Here is a 26,497-nt window from a genome sequence, read left to right as displayed (position 1 = left end):
GGGGCCGGGGGTGGGTGGGGGGCACGGAGGTGGGTGGGTGGGTGGGTGGGGCAGGGGCCGGGCCGCCGGCACGTGGTTCCCGCCGTCCTCCTCCGCCGGGCTGGACGCCAGGATCGCGCCCGCGGGCCCCGCCTCTCCCCCCGTGCCCCCCACCCCCGTGCCCCCCGCCCCCCGCCCCCCGTGCCCCGCGCCGGGGACACCGTCGGGACCTCGGCCCAGGTAGATCTGACGTCAAGATGGCTTTCGTCGACTTGACGTGGAGAGAAACTCATTTCCATTCCGGCTGTCGGGGCTGGGGCTCCAGAGCCGCGGGAGGCGGGCACACGCGGCCAGGGCAGCTGGGCACAGCGGAGCCGGGCACACAGCTGGGCACAGAGCCGGGCACAGCAGAGCCGGGCACAGCAGAAGAGCCGGGCAGGACCGGGCTGGGGGCAGAGCCTCTCCAGCCCCTCCGCTAGGTCCGGCCCAGCCCCTCCCGGTGCCCCCCATGGCCCGTGGCGCGTGGGCACTGCCCTGCTTGGCCTGGGCGCTGCTCTGGGGCTGCGGGGCGCCCGGGCCCGGCCCAAAGAGGCAGTTCGTCAACCAGTGGGCCGCCGAGGTGCCCGGGGGGCCGGGGGCCGCTCGAGCCATCGCCCACGAGCTGGGCTACCACCTCCTCGGACAGGTAAGCGGGCAGGGGGCGATGGGCAGGGGGCCACGGGCCGGGGGCCACGGGCAGGGGGCCACGGGCAGGGGGCCACGGGCCGGGGGCCACGGGCCGGGGGCGGGAGCTGTGTCTGTCCGCCTCCTCCTGGCGCCTGGGAGGGGATGGGGGGAGAGGGGCCGGTGGAGGGAGGAGGACCAGGGGTGGAGGGGGAGTAGCGGACAGCTGGGTGAGCCCCCCCCCTCCACCCGTCCTCCCCATCCTAAATCCTCTGGGACCTCCCCTCCGCCCGCCGAGCGCTTAGGACAGTGCTTCTTCGCACATAGTAAGCGCTTAACGAATATCATAATTATTATCCGAAGTCTGCTGGGAGCTCCCCAGCTGGGGGCTGGGGTGCTGGGAGCTCTCGCTCGGGACCGCCTCTTAAAACCTCTGGGGGATCCCTTATCGTCTTCCCATCGTTGGGGTGCTGGGAACCCCACCTAAGCCCGCTGAGAGCTCTCTTCCCATCGTTGGGATGCTGGGAACCCCACCTGAGCCCGCTGGGAGCTGTCTTCCCTTACCTGCGGAGATCCCACACTAAGCGTGCAAGGAGTTCCCTTCCCGTTTTCCCAGGAGGTGGGGAAACTGGGACTCCATCCTAAAACCGTTAGGAACTCTCTTCTCACACCTCGGGGAGTGCTGGGACCCCTCCCCTAAACTCGCTGGGAGCTCTCTTCCCTCCTGGCCCCTCCCCCAGTAACCAACCTGGCTGTCCACCCGGGGAGACAGGGGCAAGGGCTGCCCTCCTCGGGAGTTGGGGGGGAGGGGGCGCGTAGATGCCCGGGTGGGCAAGGGTGGGATGCTCTTGCCTTCTTCCCCACATCCTCCCCAACTCCCTGGTCCAGGGCGGGGCAGTCCTTGGGGGTCGGTCCCCCAGTGAGGGGTCCGGACAGGAGCTTTCAGGGGACCGTCCTGGAGCTTCCAGATGCTGAGGCCCTGCGGGGGAGGGGGGGCTTCCAGACACACAGTTTGAAACTTTACAAGCCAACCACCGTCTACGGAGCCTCACGGACCCCGCAGTGTCCAAAGGGGCCTGTCTGCTCTGGCTCCCTGGCTACTTGAAGATTACGAAGATCGGATCGGAGATGCTGATCAGAGTTCAACAGTAACCCCCGACCCCCCCCGTCTTGCTTGTCCAAGTCCCCTCCCCACATTTAAAGTATGTCCCCAAGGGTCTGTACAGCCTCATAGTCAGGCATCCCTGTGCCTGGGACTTGTCTCATCTGATGAGCGGCATATCTGGCCTTGAGGAATTGCCTATACATGGGACTACTGTATGCTGGCTCTTCCCTGGCCATTTCCACAGCCCATCACCACCTCCCTAGACCAGGCCCAGAGACAGAAATCTGGGTGGGTGTGGTGTGTGGATTTGTGTGGGAGAGTAGTCCCTGGGGATCAGAGCCATGGACAGGATTGGTGAGAGAGCTAGTAAAGGCCACAGAAGCCAGTTTACTATTTCCTCTAGCCCTAATCTATTTTAACGTCTGTATCCCGCTGTACATTATGTTGCATTGTAATTTCCCAAGTGCTAAGTATGGTGCTCTGCACGCACTTCCTGCACACACCATACCAACCATTTCGGAGAGTACAAAGTACGCAGAAAGAGTTCAATAAACACCACTGATTGATTGATTGTCCAGCTGGGAGTGGCCATCCAGCTGCAATTTAGTGGACCTATGTTACTTGGGTCCTTGTAGAATCTTTCCAGGGAAAGACACTCTTTAAAGGAGCACAACCCTAAAGGATCACAATCTTAAGGCAGCATCTTCCCCCAAAAGCCAAGATTGATGTGTTCACATCTTCTCTGGTCCAGATGAATGTGGAGCTGGGTCAGGGATCATTCTGTCTTTCCTGAGCAAAGCATCTCCAACCGGAAATCAATCGATTGATCGATAATGAATCATATCTATTGAACACTTACTGTGTGCAGGGCACTGTACTGTTTGGGAGAGTATATTACAACCAAGTTGCTCAAAGATTCACCATTTTTCTCTTCGTGGGACCCAGAAATCGACTATCTCTAAGTCACATAAACCTGAAGACTAGGCCAAGAGTCTGGCAGTCATGACATTTACCCTGAAACACACGATGACTCAGAGGAGCAGTTACAGCATCCCAACTCTTGCCTCTCATCCCACAAAACCTCTTCCATTCATTCATTCAATCGTATTTATTGAGCATTTACTGTACTAAGCACTTGGGAGAGTACAGTACAACAATTAACAGACAGATTCCCTGCCCACAACGAGTTCACGGTCTAGAGGAAGAGCTTATATTCCTGCCACTACAACCTATGGGATTGGAGAGGTAGGAGTGAAATGTTATCAACCATAGAGCATGGGCATGGGAATCAGAAGGTCATGGGTTCAAACTCTGGCTCTGCTACTTTGCTGTGTGACCCTGAGGAAGTCACTTCAACTTCTCAGTGCCTCAGTTACCTCACCTGTAAAATGGGGATTGTGACTGTGAGCCCCACATGGGACAGGGACCGATTTCACTCATTCATTCAATCGTATTTATTGAGCGCTTCCTGTGTGCAGAGCACTGTACTAAGCACTTGGGAAGTACAAGTTGGCAGCATATAGAGACGGTCCCTACCCAACAGCGGGCTCACAGTCTAGATTTGCTTGTATCCATCCCAGCATAGTAAGTGCTTAACAAATACCACAATTTATTAGTAGTAGTAGTATAATTGTTCTGAATAAAAGGACAGGTCTTAATACAACTCGGAACTCAAAGCATGGATCTACATCTGCCAGTCTACTAGATAATCAAAGCCTTCATTTTACATGGGTCAAACCTCCTAGCAGGTTGGAAAAAAGAACAACAAATTGTTCCTCTCTCCCCATTAGGTCTTAAGCCCTTTGAAGAAGTGATGTGGCTCGGTGGAAAAGAGCCTGGGCTTTGGAGTCAGAGGTCATGGGTTCAAATCCCAGCTCTGCCACTTGTCAGCTGGGTGACTTTGGGCACGTCACTTCACTTCTCTGGGCCTCAGTGACCTCATCTGTAAAATGGGGATGAAGGCTGTGAGCCCCCCGTGGGGCAACCTGATCACCTTGTAGCCTCCCCAGCGCTTAGAACAGTGCTTTGCACATAGTAAGCACTTAATAAATGCCATTATTATTATTATTATTAATAATATTATTTGAGGGCAGGGATCTTGTTTACTAACTCTATTATACTCTCCCAAGTGCTCAGTGCAGTGCTCTGCACAGCATAGATGGTCAATAAATCTCCAAGATCTCCGCTCTCTTGACTCCATCCATTTATCTGAGCACCTCACACCCCACCTCACCTCTCTCTCCTCTCTACCCAATCTTGATGATCAGATTACTGCTCTCAACTCCACCCTTTCTACTCAGCTAGACTCACTCGCTCCCCTTTCCCTTCGCCGCTCTCGTATCACTAATCCACAGCCCTGGATCACTGCCACTGTCCGCCTCCTTCGCTCTTATGCTCGAGCAGCCGAACGCTTCTGGTGAAAGTCTAAACACCATGCCAACCTCGTTCACTTCAAGTTGATCCTTTCCTGCCTTAACTCAGCCCTCTCCTCTGCCAGACAAAACTATTTCTCCTCCCTTATTGACGCCCATGCCCATCATCACCGTCAGCTCTTCCATACATTCAACTCCCTTCTCAGGCCCCCAGTTCCTCCCCCTCCTCCTTCCCTCACCCCCAACGATCTGGTCTCCTATTTCATTAACAAAATTAAATCCATCAGGTCTGAGCTCCCCAAAGTCACTCCCCACCTTCTCCAATCCCCCGGCTTTCAACACTCTCCACTACTCTCCCATCATTCCCAGCAGTATCCTCAGAGGAGCTCTCCTCCCTCCTCTCAAGTGCTACTCCGGCCACCTGTGCTTCTGACCCCATTCCCTCTCATCTCATGAAATCTCTCGTTCCGTCCCTTCTCCTCTCCTTAACTTCCATCTTCAACCACTCACTCTCCACTGGTTCCTTCCCCTCTGCCTTCAAACATGCCCATGTCTCTCCCATCCTAAAAAAACCCTCTCTTGACCCCACCTCACCTTCTAGTTATCGCTCCATCTCCCTCCTACCATTCCTTTCCAAACTCCTTGAACGAGTCATCTACATGCGCTGCCTTGAATTCCTCAACGCCAACTCTCTCCTCGACCCAATCCAGTCTGGCTTCCGTCCCCTAAATTCCATGGAAACTGCCCTCTCAAAGGTCACCAATGACCTCCTGCTTGCCAAATCCAACGGCTCCTACTCTATCCTAATCCTCCTCGACCTCTCAGCTGCCTTTGACACGGTGGACCACCCCCTTCTCCTCAACACGCTATCCAACTTTGGCTTGACTGACTCCGTCCTCTCCTGGTTCTCCACTTATCTCTCCGGTCGTTCATTCTAAGTCTCTTTTGCAGGCTCCTCCTCCCCCTCCCATCCCCTTACTGTGGGGGTTCCTCAAGGTTCAGTTCTTGGTCCCCTTCTGTTCTCAATCTACACTCACTCCCTTGGTGACCTCATTCGCTCCCACGGCTTCAACTATCATCTCTATGCTGATGACAGCCAAATCTACATCTCTGCCCCTGCTCTCTCCCCCTCCCTCCAGGCTCGCATCTCCTCCTGACTTCAGGACATCTCCATCTGGATGTCTGCCCGCCACCTAAAACTCAACATGTCCAAGACTGAACTCCTTGCCTTCCCTCCCAAATCCTGCCCTCTCCCTGACTTTCCCATCACTGTTGACACCCCTACCATCCTTCCCGTCTCACAAGCCCGCAACCTTGGTGTCATCCTCGACTCCACTCTCTCGTTCACCCCTCACATCCAAGCCGTCACCAAAACCTGCCGGTCTCAGCTCCGCAACATTGCCAAGCTCCGCCCTTTCTTCTCCATCCAAACTGCTACTCTCCTCATTCAAGCTTTCATCCTATCCTGTCTGGACTACTGTATCAGCCTCCTCTCCGATCTCCCATCCTCTTGTCTCTACCCACTTCAATCCATACTTCACGCCGCTGCCCGGATTGTCTTTGTCCAGAAACACTCTGGGCATGTTACTCCCCTCCTCAAAAATCTCCAGTGGCTACCAATCAACCTAAGCATCAGTCAGAAACTCCTCACCCTAGGCTTCAAGGCTCTCCATCACCTCGCCCCCTCCTACCTCACCTCCCTTCTCTCCTTCTACAGCCCAGCCCGCACCCTCCACTCCTCTGTTGCTGATCTCCTCACCGTGCCTCATTCTCGCCTGTCCCGCCGTCGACCCCTGGCTCATGTCATCCTCCCGGCCTGGAATGCCCTCCCTCCCCACATCCGCCAAGCTAGCTCTCTTCCTCCCTTCAAGGCCCTACTGAGAGCTCACCTCCTCCAGGAGGCCTTCCCAGACTGAGCCCCCTCCTTCCTCTCCCCCTCTTCCCCCCTCCGTCCCCCCGCCTTACCTCCTTCCCTTCCCCACAGCACCTGTATATATGTATATATGTTTGTACGTATTTATTACTCTATTAATTTATTTTACTTGTACATATCTATTCTATTTATTTTATTTTGTTAATATGTTTGGTTTTGTTCTCTGTCTCCCCCTTCTAGACTGCGAGCCCACTGTTGGGTAGGGACTGTTTCTATGTGTTGCCAACTTGTACTTCCCAAGTGCTTAGTACAGTGCTCTGCACACAGTAAGCACTCAATAAATACGATTGATTGATTGACTGAATAAATACCACTGGTTGATTCCTTAATAGTGGCTCACATGGTAGCCAGATGGCAGTAATGGGACTTGTGAGGTAATTCAGCCTAGTAGGACTCCAAGTGATAGATTAAGGTTGCTTTCTGTGAGTTTGGATCAGGGATCTGCCTCGTTACCAGAGGCTGCCTCGGGGTTCTAGCTGTTCTGTTGCTCTGGGGATGACCACAAGGTACCCTCTAGGATGGCAGCAGGGTGACAATCAAGGCCAGGGTCAATCAATCAATCATCATATTTACTAAACACTTACTGTGTGAAGGGCTCTGTGCTATGCCCTCGGGAGGGTACAATAAAGCAGAGTTGGTAGACATGGTTCCTGCCCACAACGAGTTTACAATCTAGAGGGTCTGAAAAAGTCCAAAATAATGCCTGTCAATTAGATCAGAATACTGCTAAGTTACAAGTGGGGCCTAGGAGCATGGCATAGTGAATAGAGCACAGGCCCAGAGTCAGAAGGTCATGTGTTCTAATGCTGGCTCCACCGCTTGTCTGCTGTGGGACCTTGGGCAAGTCATTTCATCTCTCTGGGCCTCAGTTCCCTTATATGTAAATGGGGATTAAGACCGTGAGACCATGTGGAATAGGGACTGTCCAACCCAATTTGCTTCTATCCACCACAGCATTTAGTACGGTGCCTGGCGCATAATAAGCCCTTAACAAATACCGTAATAATAATTATTATTACTATTAACGGTATGGGAGTCCTGTCTGCTTGGCCCAAACACCAAGATATTAAATTGGTGCCTAAAATTAGTTCTGACCTGACAAATTGAATCCAGAAATGGAATTTTTTCCAGGAAAACACCCATTCCTTACAGACCCACCCTCATCTCCCGATTTACCCGGTTATATCAAATAAAGAAAGTGATGCATGCATTCATCTCCAGGAAGCCTGGGCCAAAGCATGGTTTGGAAACAGGATTGTCCAGATAATTGGAATGTGGACACCCAGTGGACATTTTGACCTGTCAAAACTGATTTATTTTGGGAGTAATTTTGATTAGAAGCAAAATGATTGAATCATTAGGAGTCCCACTTCTCCATCACGTCACTGGTTGGCATTCACTTAGGGATAGTTATATTTGTCAGAAAGCACTGCTTCTTTGGGAAAAGAATTTTTATTTTAAATTCTACTTCTACAGATTGGATCACTCGAAAATCACTACTTGTTCCAGCATAAAAATCACCCAAGAAGGTCTCGGAGAAGTGCCGTTCATATCACAAAGAGATTATCAGATGATGATCGCGTAAGTGCTCCAACTTTGCCTCTAGCCACCACCCTGAGTGTCATCTTGTGACTTGATTTTGATGGAGTTCCATCCACCAGGCTGATTTGTTCCTGGTCACTTGCCATTTATGTTGAGGTTTTAACTTTCCACAGAAATTTCAGTGTTTTTTGGTTGAGGAAAATGATTAAACGGTGGTTGTATACCTCTCTGCGTCTGAGTGTCAATTCCAACCACGGAAATGAATTTCAACCTACAATCTTCAGGCCTAATGTAATCTGGTTATTCCCTAAAGATTAAATCAGAGAGTTTAGGGAAACATCATTTTGTTTCCTCTGCCTTTCTATTATTATTATTACTATTACTCCTAAATATTTCCTAAGCACTTACTATGTGCCAAACACTGTACTAAACAGTGGGAGAGATACTGTACAATCACATGGGACACAGACCCTGTCTCATGGTGGGGTCCATAAGTCTAAATTGGCAGGAAGATGGGTATTTAACCCCATTTTCAGATGAGAAAACAGGTATAGATAAATTGTGACTTGCCAAAAGTCACACAGCATGCGAGGGGCAGAACAGGGATTAGAACCCAGGTCCTCTGGCTCCTAGGTCCATGCTCTAGCCCTAGGAGACAACGTTTGGTGTTTGTGTGGAGTTTGAGGGGAGGTTTGAGCCTTGTTGTTGCCGACAGATGCTTGCAGTCCTTGGCTCAATGGTTTGGATAGAGATGATTGGTCAAAGTAGGAAGAACAATGGCAGTTCTGCAGACTGAATGGAATCTTTCCTGAATGGCTTTGGGAAGCTCTTTGTGAAAGTAAATCCTGATGTGGGCATGGCCTCACCTTTTAAAGCATTTGGGGATGCTATGGTTGGTGCCATTTTCTCTGAGTGTGGTGTCGCCAGAAAGCCCAAAATGCAAGTCTGCCACTTGTGTCATCCAAGATCTGCTGAGCTCTGGGCTCATGAGTCAGGGGTCATGGCTCTGCTTCCCCCTCATCCCCCGCTGGTGGTCTACTGGCAAACCTATGCTGTGTGTCTTCAGGCTGTTCCTTTAACAGATCCTCTGAGAATTTCTTCTCCTCAGACAGAAAAAGAAATGAGCTCAAGCCCCTGGCATGAAATACAAATGTCTCCAGGGAAGAACAGATTCATATGGCATTTCTGTGCCCCTATCTTGGAGAAATGCAAAGTATTTAGACACACAGGACACAGATGCACCTTGAAATGCAACCTTGAGTTACTGCTCCCATGCCAGCCCCAAATCCAGGCCTCTGAGGCAGGGGAGAAAGGTGAGAAAGCAGTCAGAATCCACTTGACTTCCTCACCACATGGGTGAGACTCCCCTCTCCTCCAGGCAGACATGCCTGATTCTGTCCCACAGATAAAACTCTGGTGAATGCAAATGGAGAGAGGTTGAGGGCTGGAGAGAAAGAAGTGGTCATCGATTTTTATCATCAAGGCAAGGAGTCAGATATCTCAAGGAAATATAATACAGTGGGGTCCACATTTAATGAGCTCGCTAAAAGCAAAACTTTCATAATGCTCACCACACATTCATCCCTGCCTGGCAACTGCCACAGACTCACAGGAAGCATGGCCACAGACTTCTGTGCTCAAGCCTCAGCCTTGGCTTTTGGCAGATGGGAGAGAGCCGGCAGGTGTGTGGCAGAATTTTGCAGGTCCCAGTGGCAGTTATAAATAAATACCAAATCCTTTCCCATAGCTCCCTGGTAACTCAGAGATCTGTTCTCTGTTCTACAAGTGATGCTAGCAAGACCCACAGGCAAGGATACTATTTTTTATGAACTAATTTCAGAAATCAGAATCCACACCAGAAAGAAGTAAATATCTTTTTTAAGAAATTCAATTATTGATAAAATAATGTATTACCTAAGGAGGTAAAAAAACCCATGAAAGAAGATTCATGAGCCCCATGTATGAAGTCACAATTTTACCCCGCAGTTACCTCTTCTGGTTTGAGATGTTTAATAATGATTTTTGCAATTCCCAGCACTTAGAACAGTGTCTTGGTACACAGTAAGTACTGAAAAATACCATTATTATTATTATGAACTTCTGATTATAGGCAAGAGAGAAAACATCGCCAAATGCTGGAAACATCAAGTGTGATAACACAACAAGGGACAGCCTTGTTGTGTGCACAGTATAGCCAGGACTTTTTGTCCTCCCTTAGCTGTTTAAACCACATACACACTCATAGGTGAACTTCACCTGTAGCCTGTGAGTTCCTCTGTAGACTGTAAGCTCCTTGTGGGCAGGAATCATGTCTACCAGGCCTATAGCACTGTACTCTCCCAGGGGTATTTTACAGTGCTCTGCATGCAGTAAGTGCTCATAAATACCATCGATTGATTGATTCATCATCAATGGTGTCTTCTTTGAATATGAGGGACAGCATTCTCTCTCCATTTATATCTGCTATGCATAGATTAAATTCTAACAGGAAAGTGCCACCAATTCGTTTATTACATTCATTCAGCAGTTCCTCAGAACACAATACCACACTAGGACATGTTGGAGTAATTCATTCATTCATTCAATCGTATTTATTGAGAGCTTACTGTGCACAGAGCACTGTAAAAAGCCCTTGGAAGTACAATTCAGCAGCAGAGGCAATCCCTGCCCACAATGGGCTCACAGTCTAGAATGACATTAAGCAGGATGATTTACCTACAGTTTGCTTATTTTTGTATTCACATCGGATCAACTGCACTTCCATGTCCTCTGGGACATATGTGTCTTGTCACTGCTGGTTTTCAATTTGGGGCATCTTCTGGGATTCGCTTACTTTTATTTGATGTTCTGAGAAGTTTGTCACCCAAAGGTGAGAACCAGTTTCTGCACAGCACAGACTCTGCAGAAGGAAACAGTGTGGTGTAGTGGCTAGAACAGGGGCCTGGGAGCCAGAGGACCTGGATTCTAAATCCAGCTCCTCCAGTTGCCTGTTGAGTGATCTTGGACGAGTCGCATAACTTCTCTGTGCCTTAGTTTTCTCACCTGCAAAATGGGGATTCAATGCCTGTTTCCCCCCTCCTACTTTTAGACTCCCTATCCCAAAAGGGGCTCACACTGTATCCAGCCTGATTAACTTGTAGCTACCCCAGAGTTTAGAACAGTGCTTGATACATAGTAAGCACTTAACAAATACCATTATAACAAATATAACAAATACAACAAATTATAACAAATTATAACAAATACCCATCTTACCTCCTTCCCTTCCCCACAGCACCTGTATATATGTATATATGGTTGTACATATTTATTACTCTATTTATTTATTTATTTATTTTACTTGTACAGTTCTATCCTACTTATTTTATTTTGTTGGTATGTTTGGTTCTGTTCTCTGTCTCCCCCTTTTAGACTGTGAGCCCACTGTTGGGTAGGGACTGTCTCTATGTGATGCCAATTTGTACTTCCCAAGCGCTTAGTACAGTGCTCTGCACATAGTAAGCGCTCAATAAATACGATTGATTGATTGATTGATTGATTATAAAAACAAACAAAAACCCCCCTCACAATTGCGGAGTCAGAATGGATAGAAATTAACAGGTTGCTCAGTGGACTTTCAAGGGCTCTCACTATTTGCCTTCTTTGGAACCTTGGGCAAATCACTTAATTTCTCCATTCCTCAGTTGTCCATCTATAAAATAGAGATTAAATACCGGTTCTCCCTTAGTCTCTGAGCCCTGGGTGAGATAGAGATTGTGTCTGATCTGATTATATTTTATCTTCTCTAACTAGAGGAGCAGCATGGCTCAGTGGAAAAAGCACAGGCTTTGGAGTCAGAGATCATGGGTTCAAATCCCGGCTCTGCCAATTGTCAGCTGTGTGACTTTGGGCAAGTCACTTAACTTCTCTGTGCCTCAGTTACCTCATCTGTAAAATGGGGATTAAGACTGTGAGCCCCTCGTGGGACAATCTGATCACCTTGTAACTTCCACAGTGCTTAGAACAGTGCTTTGCACATAGTAAGCACTTAATAAATGCCATTATTATTATTATTATTACCCCAGTCCTTGGCACAGAGTAGGCACTTAAAAAAAATCACAGCTATCATTGGAGTTGGTAATGTCATCCTTGTTTGTTAGAGGCAAAATAATTGTGGTAATAATTGTGGTGTTTGTTATTTGCCAAGCAAGTAGTCAGGTCCCACATTAGGATCACAGTCTAAATAGGAGGGAGAGCAGGAGTTGAATCCCCATTCTGAAGATGAAGGAACTGAGGCCCAGAGAAGTTAAGTGACTTGCCCGAGGTCACACAGCAGGTACATGGCAACATTGAGATAAGAATCCAGATTCTCTAACTCCTAGGTCATTGCTCTTTCCACTAAACCACACAGTGAGGTTCTGCAAATGAAGAGCTCAGTTTTATAAGACATGCCTGGCCCAAGGGTACTGTAGGTGTTCTGAGGTGGAAATGCAGGTGTCTAGACTCGGGTTTCCCAAAGCCAAGCTAGGTGGAATCCATCAAGTGCCACGGATGCGAATGTGTGTGGGGTGAGGAATTTTCCCACTTCTTTATCGCTCCATCTGATTCTGCACCTCTGAGCCCTCCAAATGTTCAATAGGTATGCTCCCCATGCTCATAACCTTGCCTGAAAAAGATTCATAAGGTAGAGGCCAAAGTTCGTATTTGTTTTGCTTCACTTGGCCTCATCTTCCCACCCGCTTTTCCGAATCCCAATTTTCACCTCGAGGATGCAGAAGGCTAGGAGAAATCACACCGCAGGTGGCTGAATGCTGCTGAAGGTAAAACCCTTTAGCTTGGTGAATCACAAAGGCAGATTGGACAATTTTCTAACTGCAGACAATGGTAAGTTCAACAGGAAAATGGGCATTACCGAGCATTTGCAGATGAAAGACAGCGACACTTCTACTCCTACGGTAACCTCAGTGTAAATAATTTCATGGAATCATCACAGCCCTGAATGCTTCTGCTCCTTAGGGTATACTTTACTGTAATTGAGAAAAACACTCATCTCCCCGTGGGCACTTCCTCTCTTCTCCAGCAGCGAGTTCAGTTTGTCGGCAAATAGCCCGAGGGAGGGGCTGCGTTGGCAAGAGTGGTGGGTGATGGGTGGCTTTCGGGTGTTTTTCTGATCAAAAATCTTCACAGGTGTCTTGGGTGGAGCAACAGTATGAGAAACAGCGAAGCAAACGTTCTGTCCTGAGGGATTCAGCCAACAACCTCTTCAATGACCCCATGTGGACCCAACAGTGGTATCTGGTAAGAGCTTAGTGAACACTCATCGATCCTTTCTAACTGTTATTATTATTATTATTATCATCATCATTACTATCATCTCCTCTAGAGGGTAAACTCATTGTCCGCATGAAATGTGTCTATCAACTCTTTTGTATTGTACACGCCCAAGTGCTTAGTGCAATGCTTTGCACACAGTAAGCACTCAGTAAATACCATTGATTGATTGATTACCTTTACAGTGAAGTGAGGGGGGAGGCAGGATTACTATTCTAGCCTCTTGCTTCAGAGGAACTCTCAGAGGGGGAGAATCTGGGGTCAAGAACAGACTAGAATGTAAACTCCCCAGAGCACAGATCTTGCCTATCCACTCTTATTGGATTGTACTTCCCCAAGACCTTAGTACAGTGCTCTCCGCTCTGCACCCAGTAAGGGCTCAATAAATACCACTGATGGATTGATAAAGCTATATAGGAGAGCTTGTTTTAAAGGAGAGCTTTATCCTTCAAAAACCTCCCTCAGCCCAGAGTCCCTGTGGCAAGGGATTTGACTCCCAGAAAACTAGGGAAAAGAGTTCCACTGAAGGAGATCCAGCCTGGCCCTGGAAAACCCAGAGAGGCTTGGATGATTTTAGCCAAATCCCCTGTCCTAATTACCCGTCTTCCCGCCCGAAGGTTAAACTACCTCCTGCCACCAACCTTAGCCCAGCTCGGCATTTTGCGTGTGCAAGCACCGTGTGTCATGGCTTTTTTGTGCTTCTTGGCTAGCAAGACACCCGGATGACTCCGACCCTGCCGAAACTGGATCTCCACGTCCTGCCCGTCTGGCAGAAAGGAATCACAGGGAAGGGGGTGGTCATCACCGTGCTCGACGACGGTCTGGAGTGGAACCACACGGACATCTATGCCAATTATGTGAGCCGGGCTCCTTGCAAGCTGTGGTCCTGTGCAGGCCAAGGCCCAGGCAAAGACTGTGCCTTCCCTTCTGTGAAACAGGCTGCTTTGTCCTACATCTGTCATGGGACACAGACTGGCTTCCCCACCCTTCAGCCCAGTTTTAAATCTTCCTCGAGACACTGAGAATTGAATAGCACTAGCCTCATGGGAGTGGAGGATTTTGCAGTGTGTGTGTGTGTGTGTGTGTGTGTGTGTGTGTGCGCGCACGCGCACGCGCATGCGCGTGCACAAGCCAGACGCAGGATTATGGAACAATGCTGAATTATTAAAACCCCTTCAAGGCCTTTCTGAGCTTGATGTACACTAAAGGCAATCAGATGAAGCTAGATGCCGAAGGCCTCTTTGTGGCCAATGTCTCTGTGCTTTTCCCTGCAGATACTGAGCATGGATATGGCAACAGTGCACATTTCCAAGTGTGTGACCCTGACCAAACAATGCATTATACACACACGCACACAGGCATGTGACCCTGCCCAATCACACACACACACACACACACACACACACACACACACACACACACACACACACACACACACACACACGTGCAGCAACAACCACTCCAGGCAGCAGCCAGAATCATAGCAAGAGAAGGAGAGGAGGACCATTTATTCCATTTTGTTAATATGTTTTGTTTTCTTGTCTGTCTCCCCCTTCTAGACTGTGAGCCCGCTGTTGGGTAGGGACCGTCTTTATATGTTGCCAATGTGAACTTCCCAAGCGCTTAGTACAGTGCTCTGCACATGGTAAGCGCTCAATAAATACAATTGAATGAATGAATGAAATACCAGGGAATACTGGCTAGGCATTTGCAGAGCTCTGCATCACAATTCTGGACATTGGTCTGTGTTTCACTGGAGAAAGTTGATTTTGTGATCTTTTACCCATATTTTTCTTCTATATCTTTTTCCACCCATCCCTCCTGCCCCTCCACCACTCTCTACAAAAAATCCTCCACCTCTTCTGTGGAGGGAATAAAAGGAAAAGATGAGAGTGTGTCAAACAAGAACGAAGGGTGGGAGGGCTGAGAGTGAGAGAGACAAAGAGTGTGGAAGGTAGAGAGAGAATGAAAGGAAAGAAGAATAAAGGGAGGGAGAAACTGAAAGGAGAGGAGGGGGAGAGTGAAAGGAGAGAGAGAGGAGAGAGAGAAAGAGTGAGCAATAGACTCTCAGCAGTATGCGAGTAGAAGCAGCAAGGCTTAGTGGAAAGAGCCCGGGCTTGGGAATCAGAGGTCATGGGTTCTAATCCCGGCTCTGCCACTTGTCTGCTGTGTGACCTTGGGCAAGTCATCTAACTTGCCTGTGCCTTAGTTCCCTCATCTGTAAAATGGGGATTAAGACTGTGAGCCCCATATGGGACAGCCTGATTACCTTGTATCTCCCCCAGCACTTAGAACAGTGTTTGGTACATAGTAAGTGCTTAACAAATACCATCATCATTAATATTATTATTATTATGAGAGACAGAAGTCATTAGAAGAGGGAAGGGATTCTGGGTGATGAGAGGGTTGTCTGAGGTAGAGTAGGGTACAAAAGGGAGATGATACTCTAGATGCAGAGATAATAATTCCAAAGCATTCTGTCTCCCTCCCATTCTCTCACCTTCCACCCCTCCATCCCTAAGAACCTCTCACAAAGCAGCCATGAATCCTGGGGGAAGGAGTTGGACATTAACTTCCTTGCCCTCATTTCCCTACTGTTGAGGAGCTATTTCCACCATAACATTAGCAGCATACGAGGGAGAGTGGCAGACAGATATTAGTCCCATTGAACAGCTCAGCTCCTCCCTTGAGTTCTCCCCTGTATCTCCTCTGCCTGTACCATACTGGATCCATCTTGGAACCATAAGCACCCTGGCAAGGACCTGCCCTCAACTCTTCACTTCTGAAAACCTGTCCCTTCCATCTGCAGACCTTTGAGGTTTAAGCACAGTCAGCTGAACTGTGGCGGGAGGCTTGGGGATGATTCTTCAGTCACACTGTCATATGTCTCTGTTCTTTCTTTAGGATCCAGACGCCAGCTATGATTTTAATGATAACGACCACGATCCATTTCCAAGATACGATCTGACGAATGAAAACAAGTGAGTAAATGACCACGTTTGGAAAAGATAGGGTCCGGTGTTTATGGTTCCCTTGGCCCGATGGACTCCTGGGGCTATGTGTGTGTGCGTGCTTGTGTGTGTTTTGGCATGTGCATTACCTACACTTCATTGCGCTTCCCAGAAAAATTTGTTTTTAAGCAGATTGAGTATGGAAGTTGTTTGAATCCCCAAGTCAGTGCACTCGCTTCAATTTCATTTTTCTCCGACTTTGGGACATTGTTATCTGCAGCACGCAAGTGGTTAATATAGTCACCTGGCTGACTCCAGAAAGCAACTTTCTAGAGACAAAGAGATATCCATCCATCAATTGGTCAGTTCATCAATGGTATTTAGAGTGCTTACTATGTGCAGAGCACTATGCTAAGCCCTCAGAAGAGTACACTACAACAGAATTAGCAGACATGTTCCCTGCCCATGTGTCTACCAACACTGTTAGATTGTACTCTCCCAAGCACTTAGTACAGTGCTCTGCACACAGTAAGCACTCCATAAATGATTAATTGATTGAATCCCCTCTAGACCTTAAACTCGTTGTGGGCAGGGAAAGTATCTACCAACTCTTTTATATTGTACTCCCCCAAGTGCTTAGCACAGTGCTTTGCACACAGTAAACACTAAATATGACTGATTCACTGATTGAATGTGCGTCCTTATACCGTTCAAAGCTGGTGTCATTCAATCACTAGGTCTCTGATTTTCTGTCCATAAGCCCAGGATACACCAATCAATAACCAGCATGTTTGGAGAACTAGGAATGTCTTCCCAACCCATCTCCAGGTCACACCAGTGACCATGACCCACACCCCAATGGAAGAAATCCCAGCTCCAAATGCAGGAGCTTCAAGAAGTCAGTTTCTGAAAGTTGATTAGGCTGCCTCTATTCAACAACCACACCATGAACAACAGTCACTCTGCTTCCCTATTATCTGTCCTCCAAATCAAGCACCTCCGACATTAATCTTGCAGCCAGACAGGCACTAAAGTTGTCAGAAGAGGCTGTTGTCCCAGGATAAATGTCCCTCATTTTGAAAATGAATGTCTCTGTTTTGCCTCGGCATTTAGAGCAGTGGGAGACCATCACCTGCTGATTCCACTGACATTTTCTCTTCCCACCCTACCTGCCATCACCACCGATCTTACTTAATATGCAAATGGCATTAATCTGAGCAGTATTGGAATATTTCGTCGCAAACATCGCTGCACAGTTAAATAGCCATATCACCAAAGTGCAGGGAACTCTGCATTTGACATTTATGTGTACTAAGGATTACTTGTCTTCTTGCCGAACTGTGGTGACTATTCATACACAACAGCATTGGGTGGTGAGATATTTTAATCAATCAATCAGTGGTGTTTATTGAGCACTCTCGATGTGCAGAGCACTGTACTAAGCTCTTGGGAGAGTACAAGACAACAGAATTAGCAGAAACGCTCCCTGCCCATAATGAGCTTTCAGTCTAGAGGACCATGGTGAGCTCCATGTTTAATTATTCATTCATTCAATCAATTGTATTTATTGAGCGCTAACTGTGTGCAGAGCACTGTACTAAGCGTTTGGAAAGTACAAGTGAGAAACATATAGAGATGGTCCCTACCCAATAACGGTAGAAGCAGCATGGCTCAGTGGAAAGAGCATGGGCTTGAGAGTCAGAGGTCATGGGTTCTAATCCCGGTTCTGCCACTAATCAGCTGTGTGACTTTGGGCAAGTCACTTCACTTCTCTGTGCCTCAGTTACCTCATCTGTAAAATGGGGATGAAGACTGTGAGCCCCATGTGGGACCTGATCACCCTGTATCCCCCCAGTGCTTAGAACAGTGCTTTGCACATAGTAAGTGCTTAACAAATACCATCATGATGATGAACAGGATCCCTAGTGGGAATGCCAGCAAGGCTGTTATTTTCCCATAATAGTCAGTCATATTTGACTGAGTGCTTACTGTGTACAGAGTACTGTACTAAGTGCTTGGGAGAGGACAATAGAACAAAATAACAGATACATTCCCTGCCCACAACGAACTTACAGTCTAATAATACTTGTTTCCTAGCTTGTATATTAAAGGACAAAGAGGCTTTGTGTCTAGCAAGGGGTATGGATCCTCTCATTAACTTCAATGTCATTATTGTAGTTATTTACAGCTAACACACTGCTTATTATTCTCCCTCCTGATTATTATTAGACTTGGGTGTTTGGAAAGATGCATGGCCTAGTGGAAATTGCATAGGCTTGGGAATAAGAGGACCTGGGTTATAGCCCCAGTTCCACCCTTTGCCTGCTGTGGGATCTTGGTCAAGTCACTTAACTTCTCTGTGCCTCAGTTTCCCATCTTTGAAATGGGGATTAAATACCTGTTTTCCATTCCCCTTAGACAGGTATTTATAGAGGGCTTACTGCATGCAGTGCACTGCCTCAGCTCACGGGAGCTTTAACTTTTTATCCTTTCATTCATTCAATCATATTTATTGAGTGCTTACTGTGTGCAGAGCACTGTACTAAGCACTTGGGAAGTACAAGTCGGCAACATATAGAGACGGTCCCTACCCAACAATGGGCTCACCATCTAGAAGGGGGAGACAAACAACAAAACATGCAGACAGGTGTCAAAACCATCAGAATAAATGGAATTATAGCTATATGCACATCATTTCAATCAACCCCTCTAGATTGTAAGCTCTTTGTGGCAGGAAATATGCCTGTTATATTGTTGTTCTCTTCCAAGCACCCAGTAATAAATAATAATGCCATTTGTTAAGTGCTTACTATGTGCCAAGCACTGTTCTACGTGCTGGGGGGGATGCAAGGTAATCAGGTTGTCCCACATGGGGATCACAGTCTTAATCCCCATTTTACAGATGAGGGAACTGAGGCCCAGAGAAGTGAAGTGACTTGCCCAAAGTCACACAGCTGCCAAGTGGCGGAGCCAGGATTAGAACCCACGACCTCTGACTCTCTAGCCCGGGCTCTTTCCACCGAGTCACGCTGTCCTGCACCCAGTAAGCGCTCAGTAAATCCCAATCAATTGATTGGCTGGGAGAGTACAAAATAACTGACTTAAGTCCAGCACTTAGTACAGTGCCTGGCACAGAGTAAGCACTTAAGAAATGCCATGATTTTTAATTATTATTATTATGGACAGATCCCCTGCCCACAGTGAGCTTATGGTCTCAACTGAATGATTTAAAGGAGAAGAGGGTAAAGGGTTCCCTCCCCTGGAACTGCTTCAAGCAGTCTCTGTAGTCTCCATTCCGGCTCCCTCAAAACACTGCTCAAAGGGTCCATCGCCTGGTTTTAGACTGTGAGCCCACTGTTGAGTAGGGACTGTCTCTATATGTTGCCAATTTGTACTTCCCAAGCCCTTAGTACAGTGCTCTGCACATAGTAAGTGCTCAATAAATACGATTGATGATGATGGTTGTTGGACCTAGCCAAAAACATGACCCCAACAGGCAACCAGAGATAGTATCTCTTCATCTTCACAAAAGCCTAGGGGAAGATGAGCAGGCTGGAGAAGATAGAGAAGGCTCGCCTCTCCCTGGCCCTGGGGAACATGCCTTCCCAGCCCCAGGGGGATAATTAAAATGAAATATGGAACTGCTGCCATTATAATAATACTAGTCCAAAGCATATAGTGGTGGAAGAAATGAAATCAGAGTTGCCTTCCACTTTCTAGGCAAATCAAAAATGATTTGAGCTGTATTCCGTGTCTTTGGGGAATTCCTATCCTTTATGCAGAAGGATAATCATTTGACTGGTCAATGGTACTAGCCCAGCAGGAGAGGTTATACAGTTCAGTGAATTCCCGGTTGGACTTGGGGGTTCTGATCTGGTCTAGATTGACTTCGGTCATTCTGTTTCCCCACGTGACCCAGGACACCCTGCTCATCCCAGGCATGGCCCTCTGCACACACACATGTGGAGGAAATGTGATTCATTTGCCGCATCAGGGCTTGGAAAACATTCTACCTTTCATTAGAATATAATGACACGGTGATGATTCCAATGAGAGACAGCTGGCCTAATGTTCTCTTTGCATTTGAGAAAAATCAATGCATCCCTATTTTTCATATGTTCACATTTTTGTTTTATCCAGACATGGCACAAGATGTGCTGGTGAGATCGCCATGCAAGCTAACAACAAGAAATGTGGAGTTGGCATTGCTTTCAATTCCAAAGTTGGAGGTAAGCCCAAACCTGGGTAATGTAGGACTTGCTTGAACCGATGCAGCAGGAATGGAAAGTGTTAAAGACTCAGAAAAAGCAGACTGTGAGTCCATTGTTGGGTAGGGACCACCCCTATATGTTGATGACTTGTACTTCCCAATCACTTAGTACAGTGCTCTGCATACAGTAAGCACTAAATAAATAAAATTGAATGAAATGAATGAATGAATGTAGAGTTGGCAAAATAGAGGGTTATTTCTTTGGTAAAATATCGGCTGGATACACATTTCCATTTATTTTCTTATATTATTTTGAAAAAAAATAAAGGGAAATGTGAACCAGATTTCAAGTCAAATTCAATTTCTTAAGTTCTCTGGTTTGTTAGTGAGAGCTGCAATGAAAGAGCTAGATTTTCTTTGCCTCTTGAGTCAGTTTAAATTATTCCAGTGGCAGGGGAGAGTTCTCGGAAATAGACTATTCAGGCTTTTGAACTAGGACACCAGGATCCCAATTTTACTCAATCAATCCATAGTATTTATTGTTCTAGGGAGAGAGAGAGAATTAAAAGTTTAATCTCTAGCACGTGGAAGTTCTGGACACTTGGACTTCCAGTGCTTAGAATCAATCAATCAATCAATCAATCGTATTTATTGAGCACTTACTGTGTGCAGAGCACTGTACTAAGAACTGTGCTTTGCACATAGTAAGCAGTTAATACCATCATTATTATTATTTTATTGACATATAACCCCATCTTCAGCACTCACTAAGCTTCGCTGAAGACTTTTGGTAATTAAAAAGGCCTCTAAATGGAGGAAAGGCCAATATGCCGTTTGAAGTCTACAAATGGAAACTCAAGTCTCCATTTCCCTGTGAGGGTCACAGTTGTGGCCTTACACTAGCCCATTTGAGATTGCTGACCCAAATGTAGTTTCATAAGTTCTGATGATTTTGACACCTGTCTACATGTTTTGTTTTGTTGTCTGTCTCCCCCTTCTAGACTGTGAGCCCGTTATTGGGTAGGGACCATCTCTATATGTAGCTGACTTGTATTTCCCAAGCACTTAGAACAGTGCTCTGCACACAGTAAGTGCTCAGTAAATACGATTGAATGAATGAATGAATAAGTGATTTTCTCAGGCAGAATGTTTCAGGAATCTCATAAACCTAGCGTGTTAAGGTTTGCGTTGTCAAGGCTTCGGTCAAAGCTTCATCCCTCCAGACTGTGAGCTTGCTGTGGGCAGGGAATGTTTCTGCTGATTCTATTGTTTTGTACTCTCACAAGTTGTTAGTACAATGCTCTGCACCCAGTAAGTGTTCAATGAATACCACGGATTGATAGATCGAGCATTCCTAAATCTTATACCTGGTGTTCTGAATGTTAAAAAAGGGTAGTCCATGAAAAAAGGTCTTCCTTGCCTTGGATGGCATCTTTTCCAAGAGAAAGTAGTCTAGTTTCTTGGGCACTAAAGGTAGGCGGTTGGGTGACAAAAACTGCTTCCATCTTGAGGGTCAGTGAGAAGACCGGAGTTTTACTCTCTCTGGTCACTTGTCCTATTTGGTTTAGGCCAAATGAAAACATTCCTCTAGGGAGGGAAGTGTAGGGAGGGTGTTGACATTTGGGAAGCTTTGGAGAGCCTTTCTAGGTCAGCCGCCTTCAGGATGGCCCTCCTGGCCTTGGGAATTTGCAGTCGCCCTGTCAGTCTCTGGAAGGCCGGGGATGCAATGCCATCACAGTGACATAAGAGTGTTTGGATATGTTATATAAGCCAATCAATCAATGGTATTTATAGAACGCTTACTGTATGCAGAGCACTGTACTAAGTGCTTGGGAAAGTACAATGCCATAATTATTACAATGTGAAGCAACTATCAATCAAATGCTTACTGTGTACAGAGCACTGTATTAAGCACTTAAGAGATTACAGTATAACAGAGTTGTTAGATACATTGCCTCACAGGGAACTTGCCTCTAGAGGGGGAGACAGATATTAATATAAATAAATAAATTATGGATATGGAAATAAGTGCTTTGGGGCTGAGGGTGGGGTAAATGGAGGTGTGAATCCAAGTGCAAGGGTGATGCAGAAGGGAGTGGGAAAAGAGGAAATGAGGACTTAATCTGGGAATGCCTCTTGGAGGAGATGCAATTTCAGTGGCCGTCCGGGAAGAAACAGAGGCCCAGGGACCACGGAGCAGAGAATTTCCAGATGGAGTGGAAATAGTGTGATCTAGTGGAAAGAGCACAGGTGAGGGAGTCAGAGGACCTGGGTTTTAATCCTGGCCTACCACTTGTTTGCTATGTGACATTTGGCAAGTCTCTGCACCTCAGTTACCTCATCTATAAAATGGGGATTAAGTCCTACTCCCTCCTTCTTAGACTTGAGCTCTATATAGGACAGGGGCTGTGCCCAACCTGATTATCTTATATCTACCCATGCTTTTAGTATAGTGCTTGGCACATAGTAAGTGCTTAACAAGTACCATAAAAAAATCCCCAGACCAATGGGTTCTGTCCTCCAAGAGCTCACCTTTGATTTCTCTGCCATGGCCCACCTCGCACATAAGCAATTATATCGCCAAATGTTCCATTTACTAAGAATAATAATGATGGTTTTTATTAAGCACTTACAACTTACAACTTGAGCCCTGGGGTAGAGAAAAGATCATCAGACTGGTCACAACAGTCCCTGTTCCACACAGTCTAAGAAGAAAGGAGAACATGGAATTTATCCTCATTTCACAGGTGAGATACACAGAAGTTCAGTGACTTGCCCAAGGTCTCACAACAGGCCAGTGGTGGCGACGGGTCTAGAACTCACCTCCCCTAATTCCCAGTCTTGGCCTCTTTCCACTAGACTATGACACCTCTCAGTTCCCTAGTGGGAAAAGCCCAGGCCTAGGAGTCAGAGGAGCTGGGTTCTAATCTCTGCTCTGCCACTTGCCTGCTGTGTGACCCTGGACAAATCACTGAACTTCTTTGTGCCTCAGTTTCCTCATCTATAAAATGGGAACAAAATGCCTGTTCTCCCACCCCCTTAGACTGTGAGCACCATGGGGAGACAGAGACTGCATCTGACCTCATTACACTGCATATAGTCTCAGCACTTAGCACAGAAATTGGCATATAGTAAGCACCTAACAAATACCACTATTATTTTTCACATCATTATCATTACTATTAGTTCCACTGCCTGGTAGTCAGTCAGTCAATCATATTTATTGAGCACTTACTGTATGCAGACATTGTACTAAGCACTTAGAAGAGCACAGTATAACAATAAACAGACACATTCCCTGGCCACAGCAAGCTTTCAGTCTAGAGGAGGAGACAGACATTAATATAACTAATTATTACTGAACAATGAAACACTAGGCCATCAGTTCTAAAGTGCATTTCCTCTCGACTTGAGACTTGAGTACACTCTAGCAACATCAACCAGGAATAATCAAGGAGGTGCGTGTATCTGTCCAAATTACTTTGTGCTCTTCTGACTCTTGAATTCACGAAGCTGATGATGGGTACCAATAAGCACATAAACGCTTCCTGCTCTGGCATACATCTGATGAAAGGTCACTCAACCCCCAGGAACAAAAATCAAATCCAAGGCGGTGATTTCATTTCTGGAATTTCATGGAAGGAGAGGAAGTGTGCTCTTTGGAGTGTGCCTTCAGCAGAGACGTAAGAACAGGGATTCTTACTCAGACCTCAGAGGCCCAGGCTATTTTCTCTTTAGGCATAGCCTCTGCAGAGCAGCTGGGTTTTTGGAGTTCTCGTTCCGAGTCCTTCGTTGGGAGAATCTTTAATATAAATCTGGCACCTGGCTGTTCTCGGTATGAGAAGTGCCGTCACCCTGCTGTGCCTCAGGCATAATTAACGGGGAACTGACTCTTCACTGCTCAGGAATACGAATGTTGGATGGCATCGTGACAGATGCCATTGAAGCCAGCTCAATCGGCTTCAATCCAGACCATGTGGACATCTACAGTGCCAGCTGGGGACCCAATGATGACGGGAAGACCGTGGAAGGTCCTGGGCGGCTGGCCCAGAAGGCCTTTGAATATGGGATCAAGCAGGTAGGAATCCTCATGAAGAAAAGACCGCTCCTCCAAGAGGTCTTCCCTGACTAAGCCCTCCTTTCCTCTTCTTCCATTCCTTTCTGCCTCCCCCTGACTTGCTCCCTTTATTCATCCCCCCTTCCCAGCCCCACAATACTTATGTACATATCTGTAATTTATTTCTTTATATTAATGTCTTTCTCCCCCTCTAGACTGTGAACTCGTTGTGGACAAGCAGTATTGTACTCTCCCAAGCTCTTAGTACAGTGCTCTGCGCACAGTAAGCGCTCAACAAATGCTACTGAATGACCATATTGGATGCCCGGGGCTCTGACCCTTGAGTTGGCACAGAGAAAAAAATGGTGGTCTCTTGTCAAAGAGGGCTGGCCTTTCAAATGCATGAAAAAAGCAGAATTACTCTGCCTACCGGGAAAAGGGGAAGTTTAAATCAGTCCCATCATCCAGGAACCAAGTAGAAATCAATCAATCAATCAATGGTATTTATGGAGTGCTTACTATGTGCAGAACACTGGACTAAGCACAGCACTTGGTAGAGTGCCATACTGTTGGTAGACACGATCTCTTCCCACAAGCCAGCCAATTAATCTAAGCGTGTTTGTGGGAGAAAATTCTCTTCTCCCTTTGCCCTTCCTTTGACTCTCTGTCAATCAACTTTCTCCTCTCCTGCATACTCTCAGTTAATGGTACTCAGAGCGCTTTAGTGCTGTGTTAAAAACACAATCCAGGGTGAAGGAACTCTGTTTCACTGACCTCAAGGCTGTGCATTATCTCATGGGCACAGGCCCCAAGTTACAAAGTCAAAATGGAGACAAGTAGTACAAGACAGGGGACTGGATAATAGGTTCTATGATGCTGTCCCCTTCATTTGTAGCTGAAAGAATGCCCAGCTTGGTACTTATCAATCAGCCCACCAAGAGATAAAACGGGAAGTGAAGAGAGCCACAGTAGAGTTCTGCAAGTATGGAGGAAGTACCCTTTGGGCAGGAATAAACAGAGAAAAGGAAGCTATGGAAGATGGCAGCTCTCACCTCCTGGGGAAAGAGAGTTATGTGGTTTTAAGAGGCAGGTTCCAGGGGTTCTCTGTATTCTGCATCATCCTGGGAGGTTTTGAAGAGGTTGTGGATGTGCCTAGCATGGCCCTGCATACCCTGTTCCTGGGTACTGGAGCAAGGACAGCAGCAATGAGGAGGCCCCTTTCGGCCAACGTGCAAAAGATGATGATTCCTGTATGTGTTAAGCACTTACTATGTGTCAAGCGCTGTTCTAACTGCTGAGGCAGATACAAGTTAATCAGTCCCTGTCCCACATGGGGCTCACAGTATAGGTAGGAGGGAGAACAGGGATTAAATCTCCATTTTGTAGTTGAGGAAACTGAGGGAGAGAGAAGTTAAGTGACTTGTCCAAGGTCACATAGCAGGAGGAGCTGAGATTAGCACCCAGATCCTCTGACTCCCAGGCCTGTGCTCTTTCCATTAGGCCACACTGTTTTTGTGTCTACTTGTAAGGTCCTTGAGGGGAGGGATCATGTCTACCAACTCTAATGTAACTCTGCTAAGCCCTTAATTCAGGGTTCTGCATAGGGTAAGTGCTTAACAAAACTCACAGTAATAGCAGTAGTACTAGCAGTATTAGTAATAGTAGCAGCAGAAATAACAATAGCAATATCAGTCAGTCAACTAACCATATTGAGTGCTTACTATGTGCAGAGCACTGTACTAAGCACTTGGGAGAGTACAATGCAACAGAATTAGCAGACATATTCCCTGGCCATAACAAGCTTACAGTCCAGAGGGGGAGATAGACATTAATATGAAAGTAATAGTAGTGGAAGTAGTAGTAATGTAGTAGCAATAGTGAAGTAACAGCAGTGATAGTAGTAGTAATAATAATAATAATTGTGGTATTTCATTCATTCATTCATTCAGTCATATTTATTGAGCGCTTACTGTGTGCAGAACACTGTACTAAGTGCTTGGGAAGTACAAGTTGGCAACGTATAGAGATGGTCCCTACCCAAAAGTGGGCTCACAGTCTAGAAGGGGGAGACAGAGAACAAAACAAAGCATATTAACAAAATAAAATAGAATAAATATGTACAAATAAAATAGAGTAATAAATACATACAAACATATATACATTTATACAGGTGCTGTGGGGAGGGGAAGGAGGTAAGGTGGGGGGATGGGGAGGGGGAGGAAGGGGAGAGGAAGGAAGGGGCTCAGTGTGGGAAGGCCTCCTGGAGGAGGTGAGCTCTCAGTAGGGCTTTGAAGGGAGGAAGAGAGCTAGCTTGGCAGGTATGTGGAGGGAGGGCACTAAGCGCTGGGGTGGATACAAGAAAATCAGGTTGAAGA

General features: G+C 46.8%; 1 protein-coding gene across 1 annotated transcript in view; it reads left to right on the top strand.

Moving 5' to 3' along the window:
• The first annotated feature begins 379 nt into the window (after positions 1 to 379).
• Positions 380 to 26,497, top strand: part of PCSK1 (proprotein convertase subtilisin/kexin type 1) — a 48,701-nt gene continuing 22,583 nt past the window's right edge. The window contains exons 1-7 of the mRNA XM_038765737.1: positions 380 to 664; positions 7,529 to 7,633; positions 12,761 to 12,871; positions 13,615 to 13,761; positions 15,809 to 15,885; positions 19,996 to 20,084; positions 23,971 to 24,143. Of these exons, the coding sequence (XP_038621665.1) occupies positions 488 to 664; positions 7,529 to 7,633; positions 12,761 to 12,871; positions 13,615 to 13,761; positions 15,809 to 15,885; positions 19,996 to 20,084; positions 23,971 to 24,143 (879 nt within the window). The 5' untranslated portion in view covers positions 380 to 487. The remainder of the gene's footprint in view (positions 665 to 7,528; positions 7,634 to 12,760; positions 12,872 to 13,614; positions 13,762 to 15,808; positions 15,886 to 19,995; positions 20,085 to 23,970; positions 24,144 to 26,497) is intronic.

The sequence above is a fragment of the Tachyglossus aculeatus genome, chromosome 23 (assembly GCF_015852505.1).
Source record: "Tachyglossus aculeatus isolate mTacAcu1 chromosome 23, mTacAcu1.pri, whole genome shotgun sequence".
In the NCBI taxonomy this organism is placed as follows: domain Eukaryota; kingdom Metazoa; phylum Chordata; class Mammalia; order Monotremata; family Tachyglossidae; genus Tachyglossus; species Tachyglossus aculeatus.
The sequence above is the reverse complement of the archived record's forward strand: the minus strand, read 5'-3'. Positions and strand labels throughout refer to the sequence as shown.